This window comes from Gallinula chloropus (assembly GCF_964237585.1).
Source record: "Gallinula chloropus genome assembly, chromosome: Z".
In the NCBI taxonomy this organism is placed as follows: Eukaryota; Metazoa; Chordata; class Aves; order Gruiformes; family Rallidae; genus Gallinula; species Gallinula chloropus.
The window spans coordinates 62,556,737-62,570,947 of NC_140089.1; the positions used below are offsets into that span (position 1 = coordinate 62,556,737).

The 14,211-nt window shown below is 37.5% G+C and overlaps 1 protein-coding gene across 1 annotated transcript in view; it reads right to left on the reverse strand.

Moving 5' to 3' along the window:
* The window catches only part of ANKRD31 (ankyrin repeat domain 31), a gene marked incomplete at its 5' end in the record, with an annotated part of 66,059 nt that overhangs the window by 32,724 nt on the left and 19,124 nt on the right, over nt 1-14,211 (reverse strand). Inside the window, 6 exons of the mRNA XM_084278494.1 lie at nt 16-547; nt 2,856-2,917; nt 5,196-5,340; nt 7,141-7,283; nt 10,046-10,225; nt 12,219-12,294. Coding sequence (XP_084134620.1) covers nt 16-547; nt 2,856-2,917; nt 5,196-5,340; nt 7,141-7,283; nt 10,046-10,225; nt 12,219-12,294 — 1,138 coding nt within the window. The remainder of the gene's footprint in view (nt 1-15; nt 548-2,855; nt 2,918-5,195; nt 5,341-7,140; nt 7,284-10,045; nt 10,226-12,218; nt 12,295-14,211) is intronic.

Sequence of the window (14,211 nt, forward strand, 5' to 3'; positions counted from 1 at the left end):
AACAAAACATGGCACCTGTTTTCTGGGAGATTTCTTTCTGTATCTTTTCCACAATCTGAAATGAATAAATAGAGTTGCTGTCTGCATTAACACCACAATGCAAATCTGCTTTTAAGTTGGTCTCCTGAAGATCCTCTCTTTCGGAGCTCATTTGAAGCGTGTCCTCTTCGTGGAGCTGTAAAGCTACAGGCTCAACACCTGAACTACTAGTGTTTTCAGTTTCTATATGGCAACCTTCAACACTTTCTTCTGCATTAAGCAGGAACCTCCCTCCTTTCTCTAGTTGCTGAGCCTTTTTTTCAATGGTGCTTAGTACACCACTAGTAGCATTATAAGGATTTGCAGAAACACTTTCTCCATTAGTAGTTGCTACAAGCTCATGTGATATCAGTGTTTCTGCATTTGCTTGAAGTGTCTGTTCAGTGCAGCTGGTTCCTTCTTGAGATATATTAGAACAGTTCTGGACCTCTTTTACAGTAGTTGGTTGCGATATGTCCATGCTATCTGAATCCATAAAATTTGCACATCCTGTTTCTGACTCATCCGTCTATAAAAAAATTTGTTCAAACAAACGGAAAAAGGGTTTTAAACTTAGAACCAATCCATAGATTTTATTTCCATAAACATCAGATGTAACTTGATTTGTCAGGTTCTGCAAAGACATAATTCATTCTGAATGTATTCTCATATCAGTATTTAGATTCCTGTCACTCAAACTACTACTGTTAATCTGTCTGAGATTATGTTGATCACTGTCACAACTCTTGACTTCCTGTTGTAACTGTAAAAAAGATACATTGTGAGAGGAAGTCAAAGTAAGTAAGTATTGACTGACAATCAAGTTCTGTTAAATCTGTAGTCCGAGAATGCAAGTAAAGACACTCCAGAAAACACTGATGTGGGGCAAGGCAAACTGCTGATCTCCTTCCCTGTTACAACAGAATTTGCTGAGTTTCTACCAGTCCACCAGTTCTGTCCTTTTCTTCTGTAAATTGATCTTGTTGAATTCATGCTCCTGTGGCGATTCTGCCTGACTTCACTCAGTTTTCCTACAACATTAACTGGGATGTAGCACTTCTGATCAGAAACAACAACAGTATGGCCCATTTCATCAGGTCCAGCACCAGGGTAACAGTTTTCTAGAACTCAACTGTTCCTTGGTTTTGTAAGTGCACCTAAACAAGAGGTCCACCTAATATTACACATTATTTCTGAACAGTTTTACTCTTTGCTATAGCTTCTGCTGTACAAATAGTAATTGATTTGTCTTTTTTGAATTTTTTCTCCATTCAGTATTCTGCCTTCAGAATTCTGAAGAACTTTGATTTTTTCTATATTTTACCAGTTTTTTTCTGCTTTGCTCATTTTTAGAAAAACTTCCTTTGAAATTTTAGTATTATCATGTTGAACTGTCCCATCTGCATTTAACTATATCTACAAAACAGGCCATATTCTTAATTTCAAAATTCTGGTAAGTTGTTTTATTATATACTAGAAGAAGACTGTGCTATTATAAGATCACTTGGTTTCCTCTGCCTGCACAGCTTTCTAAGACAGTAGGAGAAAGAAATTAAGAAGTAAGTAAGTGTATAATTAAGAAGAAATATGTGTATAAAAGTGTAAAACATAATGGGCGAAATCCAAGAATAAATATTACTGAAGTGCTTTATACTTTTATTATTATTTAGTTCTGAAAATTGAACTGGTTTCAAACTAATGCTCTGCCTTTAAAGAACTGAAACTGCATTTCTTCTGCAGTTATATGCCAAAGTTACAGTTTCACATTTCTGGCAAACCTATCTGCAGTGTTTCTACGTTACAAAGAAAGGGAAGTAACACAGCAAAATCACACAGAATTAACCCAGGGCAATTTCATAACAAAACTGCTCCAAAAGCAAATCACTAATTAGCATTAACCTGTTAGTTACTTTGCATCTGGACCTAGAATCAGAACACAAACACTGTAACAAATCAGACAACTACTGAAATCATCAGTTGCATAGCCACAGTAATAGGTTTTCCCAATTAAATGTTTAACTTGTATCTCCTTCCACTTGGAGAATGTCCTTCATCAATCAACTGATGCTTTAAAGTGCAATCTAAGACTATCCACCATAAAAGCTGTTATACTACAACATTTCTAAGGACACTGTAGACAGTACTGCGAGTAACAAGGACAGTTATCACAAACACTTGAGGAAGTAAGAATAAAATATGTGTTAACACTACATTCCATGGTGCAGGTATTATCAGTTACCATTGTTCAAAAGGGAGAGTATGAGGAGGTGAGTGCAGCTTTTAATGCCAAAAGCTGCTGGGCTATAGGCAAACAATGACCCAAACGACTGATCATGGTGTCTTGTCTTCATGTGAGTCACCAGCTCCTGTATCTTACTGAGGTCTCACAGCGTAACTGTGCAATTCTAATACAGCGTCTCCCTAACTCCTTCCCATCAAAACCCAGCCCAAGACATAGCTGTCCTACTGCCACAAGACAGGCAACAAGTTGCAGTTTCAGTCAAGTTTCTGCAAGGACAAAGAGGCACTGATCAACTGTGCTTGTAAATCACCTCTGCAGCAGATGTATGAGGCAGCTGATGCTGGTTGCCTCTGCCTTGCATCCTGATGAGAATGCAGCTTATCCCAAGTACCAGTAAGGGTCAGCAACTGCTTGCCAAAGAATTGGTGTAACACCGAGTTTCACTCTGTTTTGGTCCCTGCTGGGTACGGAGCAGCTAGTACGTTACCGGCTGCTTTTGAAATACATTGCAGAAACTTTAGTTTACTGAAGAGTGTCAGCAATCCCTTAACAGTTCAGCATCAAAATTACATCAGGATTCTTTGTAAAGATGTACCTGGTGCAAGTTTGTATCCTCTACACTTTGAATATTTAACATATTATTTGAATGATCTTCACCTGAAACAAAAATGAAAGACAGAAAGCACCTAAATTTAAGAGACCATAATCCTTTACATATATGCCATCTCAGGTCAACAGTTTTGTCAGTTATAGTACTTACCAAATTTAGCTATCCCATAAGGGTTTTATTAGAATCTAAAGCATAGTAATATATAAAATATGTATTAAAATCTCGGACTCTGATCTTTGTTGCAGATGACATCTTGCACAAACCAGGACAGGTAAAAGTAAAGTATGACATTATGTTTCCAAATTATTTTGAAGATTAGTGACCTGAGCAAATCTTTGTGAAACTTAGAGGAGTTACTACATTTCCCTAACATCTAACAGGACTCCCTGATCCCCACGGGACTTTTCTGAAGCCAGTGATGGTGGGATAATAGCCCAGATTACATCTTTCCCTGTATAGCATATATGGACAGGGAAAGGGATGGAGCAGCTAGAGCCAAGTCACTGGTGTAAAAACAGGCAGGGATATCCCCCAGCACCAATGCAGGGCCTTCCTATAGTTTGCTTTAGCTTTTCAGCTACCTTCTGTGCTAACAAAAGCATAAAATGAATATAGCACATACCATGATCTTACCCTAGATATTAAAATATTTTCTTAATCCATGCCACTCCATTCATTTACTTTTGGCAAAAACCTAGACTAGCCACACCATACTGGAAAATATCTGACCCATCACCCTTTGTTATTTCTGCACTGCAACACAAACTCCATCCCCATCCCTAAGATTCACTCAAGAACACAAACTGGAACCATCTTTAACAGGCATTTCACAGTGTGGCAACTTTTACCACTTCAAGGGAATCTAACCACACTCCAGTCCTGAGACTCGTCCCACCAAGTTTCAGTAGTGGCAACTAAGTCATAGGTTTCTAACTGCATGTTGGCTTCCAACTCCTCCTGTTTGCTGCCCATGCTGTGTGCATTGGTATAGATGCAATTAAGCTGTGCTGTTGGACATGTTGCGTTTTGTGAGGGACACACCTTCCTTCCTTTGAGATATTTCTCCAGTGTTTCCCTGTTGGCTCCCACTACCTCAGAAGACCCAGCTCATTTCTTTAAGACTTCAAGAGTGTGCCAGTGTACCCAGCATATGCTTATCACAGAGCAACAGGCTGAGGGCCCTCTCTGGTACTCTGTCCCTCTAACCTTTGTGTGTCATCCCACAGCTTGTCACAGGCAAGTTTGAGATTATCCCCCTTTCCCCTTCAAGCCTAGTTTAAAGCTCTGTCAGTGAGATCCACTAACTCGTGAGCAAAGATCCTCTTTCCCCTTTGAGGAAGGTGAATCCCATCTGACATTGGCTGGCCAGGGACAATGTAGACCATCCCATTAACAAAAACCCTAAGACTGTGGCAGTGAAACCAGTCACAGAGCCATGTATGACTAGGTCCATCTGCTTCCAATGTCTCTGCCCACAACTGGAAGGAGAGAGGAAAAAATTACCAGTGCATCATATTTCCTTACCAACTGTCCTAAGGCCCCAAAGACTCTTTGGATTGCCCCTGCACCATGCATTCCAGCTTCATTGCCACCCACATGGGAGAGAAATGATGGATACTAGTCCAAGGGCTGGGTGCTTCTTCCAAACATAAAACATGTCACAGCCCACACTGGCCCACTGATGTCCAGTAGTCCTAATTCTAACTCTAATCAAGGCTTATCTTGTGGTATTTCTTTGTACCTGAGCAAACAGCCTCTTCTGAACCTCCTTCTCAATTTAATTCCTAAGACTGTACAAGATCCACCTCTCAACATGGTTCATCTACCTGGCCCTCACAAAATCACTGGTTATTACATACAGTAATACTACCATAGTGCCAACACGAATATTAGCAGTTAAGAATAAGCAGTTAAGTCTTGGCAACCCCTAAGATCTAGATCAAATTCAAGATCCTCTGTTTTTTATCTTGTGGATCAAAGTTCAGCCTCTATGCCAGTTTAGGACAGAATTTTATCCATAGCTCTAAGTCATACCTCAATCATCAGTGAGTCCAGCCAGGGACTCATATTTAGATAGGCACCAAATGTGCTTCAAACCTTCATTTAAAATGTAAAGATAGCTCCAGCCCACAAAAAAGCTGGACATCATTATCTTTTATACTTTGTCAATGTACAGTAACTGTGCTGGAGTACTCACTGGTACTCAGGCATCAGACAGTGAAGCAAGCCCATGGAATTACTAGCAATGATTAACGAACTATAATGCAACAGATGCTCCAAATTTCTTCATGTAATGGTGATCATGTCACGATAATCCTCTCTTACCTGATACTGAACTTCTTCTGGCTAGAGGCACATAGCGTTTAAGCAGTTTCTTCATAGACTGGTCAGAAGCTGCATCTAATGCACATATCTCCATTTTATTTTTCAGTAAAGGATCAGCTCCATACCAAAGTAACAACTCTGCCACCTAGAAAAGTAAGTTTTTCAGATTTTTTCTTTTCCAACTGTATTTTCCATACTCCTTCCTAATACAATCTTCTTTCTCATGAGAAACTAACACAAAATCTAAGGTATATGGCAAATAATCCCACTCTATTCTAGTTAATTTACCCCAAGCATTCCCATAGATGCCTCATTATCCTACAAGTGTTATTATTTTCACTTTTAGAATTCCAATTATTAAACTGATAGTGATACCAGTTAATAATTCCAGTTAACTGCCACTATTAAACCACTAGTGTGGTTTTACTTATACCTCTGCCTTTCTCTCTTCAGCATCTGTTGTCATTTCAGCTTGAGTCACATCCTTCACCCATGTGTTTAAAGTCCCTCATTATTTCTAACCAGACTGCTACTGATAAAATTGCAAGTGAAATTTTCTCAATTCATACATTCTTCTAACAACACAGCAAATAAAATAAGGTTTAATCCACAGCAGAAACCCTCTTGAGCTTCACAAATTGTCACAAATCTATGGATTTCTTTCCCAATGGGTAATGCTTCTTCCTTAATGAGATCTTTAGCTACATAACACACTTGCATGGTCTCCCCCTTAACTTTAGTATTAGAAAGTCTTTCATATAGTTACTATTTCTCTGAAATATGAAATTAATTTTGCCATATTTCAGGTGCAGAAAGGGATAAAGCAATCAAAAGGTGTGCTCCAAATCTACAATAGCAAATTCATACAGAGAAGCTGTGTAAACACAGTGCCACTACATAGTACCATTCCTTGTAGATATACCAACTCAAATGTTGAATAATGTTGCTGTGCCCCAAGTGACCTAGCTGAGATCAGTAGTCTCACAGTATCATCCAAGTTCCTGACCAGTGAGTATTATTTGCAGACATGCAGAGTCCTTCATACATAACCACAGACATGGTGCCCTAGGTACTTTCACTGAACTCACAAATATTTCATGAACCCACAAGAATCTGTGACCTACAATCTGAAAACCAACCTTGGGGCTTTCAAGTCTCAGAGAAAATTATTAACCAGAAGTCCATCCTTCCTCTTCGCTTATCTCAGTTGTAAAACAGAATGAGAGCAAAGGTGTAGGGAAAAAACATTAAATCCCACACCAAAAAAACCAAACCAAAACTAAACTTGGTAATCAATAAATATTAGGCAGCATATATGCACTTCTAGAGAAAGAAATAGCAAGCAGGTAAAGAAACACGCAGAACTCTGTAGCTACAAGGATCTGGGCCACTCTAGGAATATGCACAAAGATGTGCCAGACTGAAAGAGGATCCACAGCTCAGACACAGTCTTACGAAACCACAGCATTTGGCAACAAAACTTTTAACTGATTCTCATTGACTATTCAGCTGCCTTTCTATTTAAGATCATACAAAATATACAGCCATATCTTTATAAGTCTGCATGCTATGGGCTAATACACAAAACACGTTTGCTAAAAAAAGAAAAAAAAAAATCATTAAAACTCCAGAATACTGTTTGGGTTACAAATTACTCTGTCGGGTCATTTTTAAGTAAGTGACACAAATAGTATTAAACAGTAGCAATCTACTCCTCAGTACTTCAGGCATTATTAGAAAAAAACAATTTATTTCTGGTTTTGGACAAATTTTAGAAACCATGGAATTGTCTGAACTGAAATTGGGCATAACAGACTTGCAAGCTCCTCAATCTACCCCTAATCTGAAAAGATCAGCCATGTGTGAAAAGACTGTGTGACCCTCTGGACCCATCAACAATAATTTCTATTTCTAAATCATAATTTGTGTTCAATTTTGAATATACCTCATAATTGCCTTCTCTAACTGCATCTTGCAGTGGTGTTGTTTGTTCATATCCTCTGGCATTAACATCAGCTCCTGCTTTCAAAAGTTCATTTGCTATCCTATACAAACCTTCCACACTTGCTATATGTAGTGCAGTCCAGCCTACAAAAAAAAAGGAAAAGCCTGTATTTCACATTTAGGTAAAATAGTTTATTAACTTTTATATCAGTTTTAGGTTGTCTATTTGATACATATCTCAGGGAATATACTGTAAAAACTGATGTATTTTACAGTAAGTCTTATGAAGAAATGTTTCCGAAAAAGTCACCAGGGCTGGGAAATTTCACTCTTTTGTCAAAATTTGCAATTACTGAAGAAAAAGGTGTTGCTGTAACAATATTAGTGTTAGATATGATAGTTCTGTTATGAAAGAAAAGAATAAAACTTAGTCCACCCACATCTTAGCAACTACTCCCCAAGTTATGCTGTTTTGAGAACAGGATGATTTTTCGCGGCACTTTAATTTACATATCCGTGCTGAAGAGGCTAATAAAGAAGAGACAAAATAGAGACCTGTAGTCTTTGCTGCCAAACAAAGACCTTTTTAAGACTATCCAAGAACGGTTCAAGTTTCCAAAGAAAGACGTGAGAGAATCTTACTGAAATTCCATATCCATTCCCAGCTATACAGAATAAGGCAAGATAGAAGCTTCATGGCAATTCAGGACAATTCTACTTCACGAAGGAGGTGTTGAGGAAAACCAGAGCATGGCATATTAAACCTTTGAGCTGGGCTTAGGGTAGCCTTGCATCAGATGCTTAAACCTGCATTGTGTGCCACTTTTTTGTAATGTAAGAGAAGTGAAAGACAGGGGACGTTCCAAATCCTACCTTCCAGCTCTCAAAGCAGCATGTCCTCCAAAATACCACTTTAACTGACAGCCCTACTTTTTCAACCATCTCCCATTGTCTCAGCCTAGTTCATGTACTAAATATGTGAATTAATATCTGAATTAGTCTTATTAAGACTGTTCTGCTCCTATTAAGCAAAATTATATTAATTTAATTGGAAAGAGAAACTCTTGAGTCTCTCTTATACACCACCAAACCAGAATGCTGTATATTTTTTCAGTTATGTTTATTATGTGCACAAGATGTCGCATCAGTTTGACAAAGTATTTTGTGTTATTATGCTTTGTTTCTGGATTGAAACCGGACTAAGTTTTAACTACATTGCCTAATGTTGACATTCAAGATGAATGATATTTAACAGTATCATCTGTAAAATATTTTACTTGCATTTTATAAAGCCTATTTCATTAAGAAACTCTAGTAACTCTGCATTCTAGACCAAAAGCTTGAAATCTTTGAAGAGGAGGATACAAAAAGGTTCATTTGGGGAAAGGACCTAATTCTCCCTCAGTAAAAAGTATCCTCTATCTGATATACTAATAAGCTCCTCAAAAAATTAAGCCCCCAACATGTTCAATTGATAATCATTCCAGTTTAGCAATATGATTCTTCAAGGTCAGTGTGAATGCTCCAGACCAAGGAGAAACACAACTGTTTTCGAGACACCATGAATCAAGACAAACTGAGAGCACAGCCAGTATCTTTACCATGCTGTCTGTATCCCACACACTGGTGTTCAGGAAATAAAAATGAGGCAAAAAAAAACCAACAAAAAGAACCCAAGAACTCTGTAAGCCTCTAAAGCAGAGTACTATAGCACAGGACTAAGATATGGATGATAGCTGGTGGAGGGCTTTAAAGGAAAAGGCACAGAGGCAGAATGTAACAATGATTCCCAAAGAGAGGGGATGGAAGTGCATGTCAAAATGGCACACATCCAGCAACAGTTATTCTTTCTGATTACACCTCCTCACTAGAAAGGAAAGAAGGGCCAGGTCAGCCTCTTCAACTGAAACACATTTGTGCAGTTGGACTCCTTTCTCATAAAAAAATAGCAGCCAAAGACTAAGAAATGAAGAAACAGTGGTCTGGCAAAATATGCAATGGCAGAAAAAGGAGGCAGCTGTGAGGCCAAAAACTGGAACCAGTGCCCTTTACCACACTTCTCACAGAGGCTGCGGGTGAACCCAAACTATCAATGTTTCTCTATTGTCAGCAAGTGGCTTTGAAACCCACTAACAAAGTATTCTCTTTTCTACCTCTAGCACAAGTTAACAAACATTATGAGGCACTCTTAGCTTCAGTGCCAGAATCCTATGCTGTAGAAGTCTGAAATTTCCTGCTAACCCTTTCAATCGATCAATCAATCAATATGTTCCAGAAGATGGATAATTTCAGCCTTAATTTTTGTCTGTTGCATGGCTGCATTATGCAATAGCCTTTAACTGCAGAACTTGGTTCCCACAGAACAGTTGTGAAATCCTAGCCACTCAACTGGAAGGAAACACTCTAAGAATTCATACAGTTTTCTACCAAATGAGCCAGCTGTCTATGAAACCATTTTTTATTAAATCATTTTTTAATGGAAGTTTATCAGAGCCTAACGGATGAGACAAGACAGCGAACTGCAAAATAAATAAGTCTTATATTTGAAGCAATCAATTGATACTTCAGGGTGTGGCAATGTCATTGACACAGAGTATCACACATAAAGCTGAAAAACAGGAATTGCCTCAAGTTCCCAGCTTCTTTTTTCTTTTATTTTGGATGAAATAAAAATGCAAAATACCAAGTACTGACAACTTTACAAAATCAAAGCAGCACTAAATTATGAAGCTACAACTTCCTTTAAGGTGGAAGAAGCAAAATTACCAAGTTAAACCAATAAAAACTTAATAATGTACTGACCAGTCCTAAACCTTGTCCACTGCACGAACTCATAATATGCCCTCTCATTAGTTAGAGATTGATAGTTGTTTTGTAAATAATATTTTAAGACAACTGAAACTTACCAGCATAATCCTTAGCATTTACATTTCCACCTGCTTTTATTATGTCACGTACAAGGTCTACATCTTCACAAGCAACAGCTCTATGCAGTAAGGTCTCACCATAAAGATTCCTCCTGTTAATTCTTGAAAGTGAAATGGGGTGAACAGAATTTGCAGAATTCCTAACCAAGGCTTCTTGTTCTGAAAAATAATGTAAAAGCTCTGATGAACTAAAAAATAACATCTTTCCTCTCTTATTTTGGATTCACTTTGCATTACAGATAGTAAATAAATTTTCTGGAGAAAAAAAAGCTCATTCAATCTAAGAGAAACAAATATCTCAAAAAACACATTACCAATTCAATACCACTACTATACAATAAAAGATACCATTGTGAATTCCATAACAAAACTATAACTGAAATTCAACACACAGAAATATAATTTTGTGAAAGTCTGTTACATTTAGACTTCTTCCTTTTTAATGACACTTTTGCAAAGTTCACTGTTTCCTACTGGATGATAAAACTGTTATTCTAGGTTACAGTTCTTTACAAGATAAGCATTTCAGTAGCTAATCATTCAGTCATTTCTCTTTTCTTAAAAGTCAAACTCATCAGCACTTTTTTGGTGCTCATTTATGTTTTAAAACCTCCACTTCATGTACAGGAGCATTTACACTAGTGTAGTAATTGAGATAGGCTTCCTCAGCTTATCCCCATTACTCCACAACCAGTTTGGCCATTTTTGCAATGAAAGTGAACAGCAGCTTACAAAATTTATCAGCTGATTAAATTATTGTAGATGCACGAATAAATCCAGACTGAGTGGTCTCAACTAAAATAACCTGCAAACTTTTTAAAACCCCAATCTTAAATGTGCTAGAATGAGCAGTGAAGTGAGGAAATTCTGTATTCTCCCACACACTTCCTCTGCAATGCAAAGAATTTCTCTGCATGTAAATTCAGGACAAAAAATATCAATCTTTCTCTCTGACAAAGCACAGGAAAATACTTCAAAAGGCACTCCATGTCTGTGCTAGTGAAGGGCCTGATATTTAAAACCGCCAGGATAAGGACACCAGGTATTCAAAACAAAACAAACAACACTAGTTTGTACTGGTCAATTCTTGGGGATGGCACTGCCCCCAAAATGAAGTTGCACACACAACACTAGATTACAGAAAGATATATAAATGGGTATCAGGATCTACATTTTCACTCTGCATAAAAACATTTTTTCTTTTTCTTCTGCTTTTTGAAATTCACCTTAAATTTTTGTATATAATATTGTGATAAAAACTGCATCTTGTCAAAAATCTCATAATTCTTAAGGAGTTAATGCTAACAAGACTACTGTTAGATTGCTAATATGTCAGTTTAAGAAAGTGAGGGAAATTATCAGTAATTTTTGTAATTAAAATGAATGTTTATACCACCTATAAAAATAAATCCATCAGACAGTATATTGGAAAAATTGTATTTGATTCAGTATAGCTGTTCATTTAAAAAAAATAGTAAGTATGATAAACCTCAGAGAATATCTTACTTAGTTTGTTTTCAATTCTCTTGCTCCTTCTCTTACATTTACTCTCCTCATCTGGAGTTACTTCTTGGCATATATTTGTTTCTAGATCCTGCTTCTCTTTAGAAGTAGATTTCTCAGTTTCACTGACCAGAAATTTGCTTAGAATGAATAAAAATATTATGTTCTCTACATAAATAACTTAGTGGAGTTAAAGAATATGAATATATTTAATTTTAAAAGGAACTTCTGTAATGGCATGCAAATATACTGGCTAGCTCAGGTAGTACTGAATAAAGAGTAAATCAAGAAACAAACTAACTTTGACACCTTTAAATAAAAGGTAAAACCTTTACCCTTTGATCATTTAAGGTCATTCCCATGAGGAATGAATAGTCTGTATGCACTGTATTTGTTACATTCATTTAAAAAAATAATTTAAGAATATTATGCATTATTTTGTCATACTCAAAATCCTCAGCTTTGTTTCCACTTGTACAGCCAGTATGAGACATCCTCTGCTGAGTGTCTTCTATTATTTGGCAATGGCTGGAAACATGATCTCTGCACTTTCCTGGGGAGGTTTCTCTTAACTGCATTGCATTCCTCAATGATGTTTGAGCTGTTTCTTCACATGTTGCAGCCTCCACTGAATGTGAGGTTCCCTCACCAGTTTGCTTTTCACTAGGCATGGCATCCCAGTGATCTGAAATTACTTCTTTCTCTCTCTGCTGATGACCCAGAGGCTGTGATAAAAAGATATAATACAAGCAACTGATAAGCATGTAGTTAAAACAAGGGCTGTATATGTAAGAATTCCAAGACCACTGTCCTATAAACATATGTGTGCTCACAGTGCACTGACTAAATGAAATTCTACAGATATGAGACAGAGGCTGCAATCGGAGTGGCACTCCACGAGCAGCATGCCACACCATGTACAAGTGGCAGAATTAGCCAAGGGAATTAGGATACTCAGAATCACAATTTAAATTAAAAAATTAAGCTGACTGACAGCGAACAGAAGTTGTTACTATTTTAAAGGGTTTTGGTTGGACTTAACAGTTTCATTTCAGTTTTGTATGGACATGAGCTTCTGTCCTAAAAAACTGAAGTGGTGTTTAAGATGTCTTAAGCTACCCCATCTTATTTCACTCTTGCACAGGCCCAGAAATGTGCATAATATCAAGAACCTTGTTTTACTTGTGGTTCAGAAACACCCAGCTGAGAAGTTATTTCTAAACACATACCATCCCAGAGATACTGCCACCACAGATGAGACTCACTCCACTTCACTTACCTTCAGCTTTCTCAAGGCCAGGCAGCTAAATTACACTAGGCATCCTCATTAACCCTGTCATCAGTAGAGAGGAAGAACTATTTTCAGAGATGATAATGATTCACCTTGTCCTGAGCTGTGCAAGGGGAACCTAAGTGATTGGTGTATACCAGAGAACTATCTCTAACAGTAAGGGTGAGAAATTCCACCTTTAAAGATATGTCCTTACATGGCAGTTAATTTGACTTGAGTTTATTCACTGTTTTAGTCAAGTGAATGTAACTCAAGTTGCTGAAACCTGAATACTCGTTAGCTTATTACACACTTGAGTAATGCTGAAAGCTCTTAAGACACACCCTCAGCACACATGGAAGCAAATTCTTTCACAGTGATGTGGGAGAACTTGTTAGTCCTATTTTGGGAATTAGATGGGAATGGAAGCATCGCTGATTAATTTTTTTAATTGACATATTCAGCAGAGAGGCTACTGAAGAGGTGAACTGCATTTTTGGAAGTGTTCAAGAGTTTCCAAAATTATCAGTGCAGTACTTTCCTTGGCATCATATTTGCTATGGCAAGAGGGTTAGAGAAGAAGAAAGCATTTCAAATAGAAAAAAAAGTCACTTGCTTTATAAGGGACCATATATGAAAATAAGTGAGCTATTCCGCACCCTGAATGCATCTCCAGAACAGTACAGGCTCTCCTTTTTGGATACCTGTTTCACTACAAGAAGGATGAAAAAGACCAAGGTGAACAATATGCTGTTAGAATGCAACAGTTACTAAAAAATTATCTGGAATTTTTTCCTCATTGAATTTCCTTCCTACTTTGTCACTTCAAGAACAGCAGACGGAGGCACAAAAATAGCCAAAATCAATTATTAATTGACAAGAGGTTATAGATGCCCTCTCCCCATAGGACCCTGCTTCGCAATAATAACTGCAACGTTGAGTAAATCTATATATTAAGTTTCACAAAGCTCTACCAGTGTTGCTTTCCCTTCATGTTCTTCTCCTTATGTTTGCATTTGTGCTGTTGAAACCAAACCACCTATTCCAGATCAACTTCACAGCACAAGACGTAACATTGTGGAGAGAACAGCCTGGGGTAGGAGCAGAAAAAAGAATGAAGTATGTATCCATACATACTGCCTTCTTCAGGGGAGGATACCAACATAACATCATGCCTCATTTTTTTCTGCTAAATTTCCCATAGGCAGAACTAAACAAAATAAATGCACTTGTAAATATGCAAGCAAAAAAATCCCTGTAATTAATCTTTCTAGTCTACAGGAAAGACATGGCTGTAATTTCTTTTGTAGAACTTGCAAAGCATTTGTATGCTACAGCAGTGAGAACCATGACAGCGGAAAGCAGCATAGTA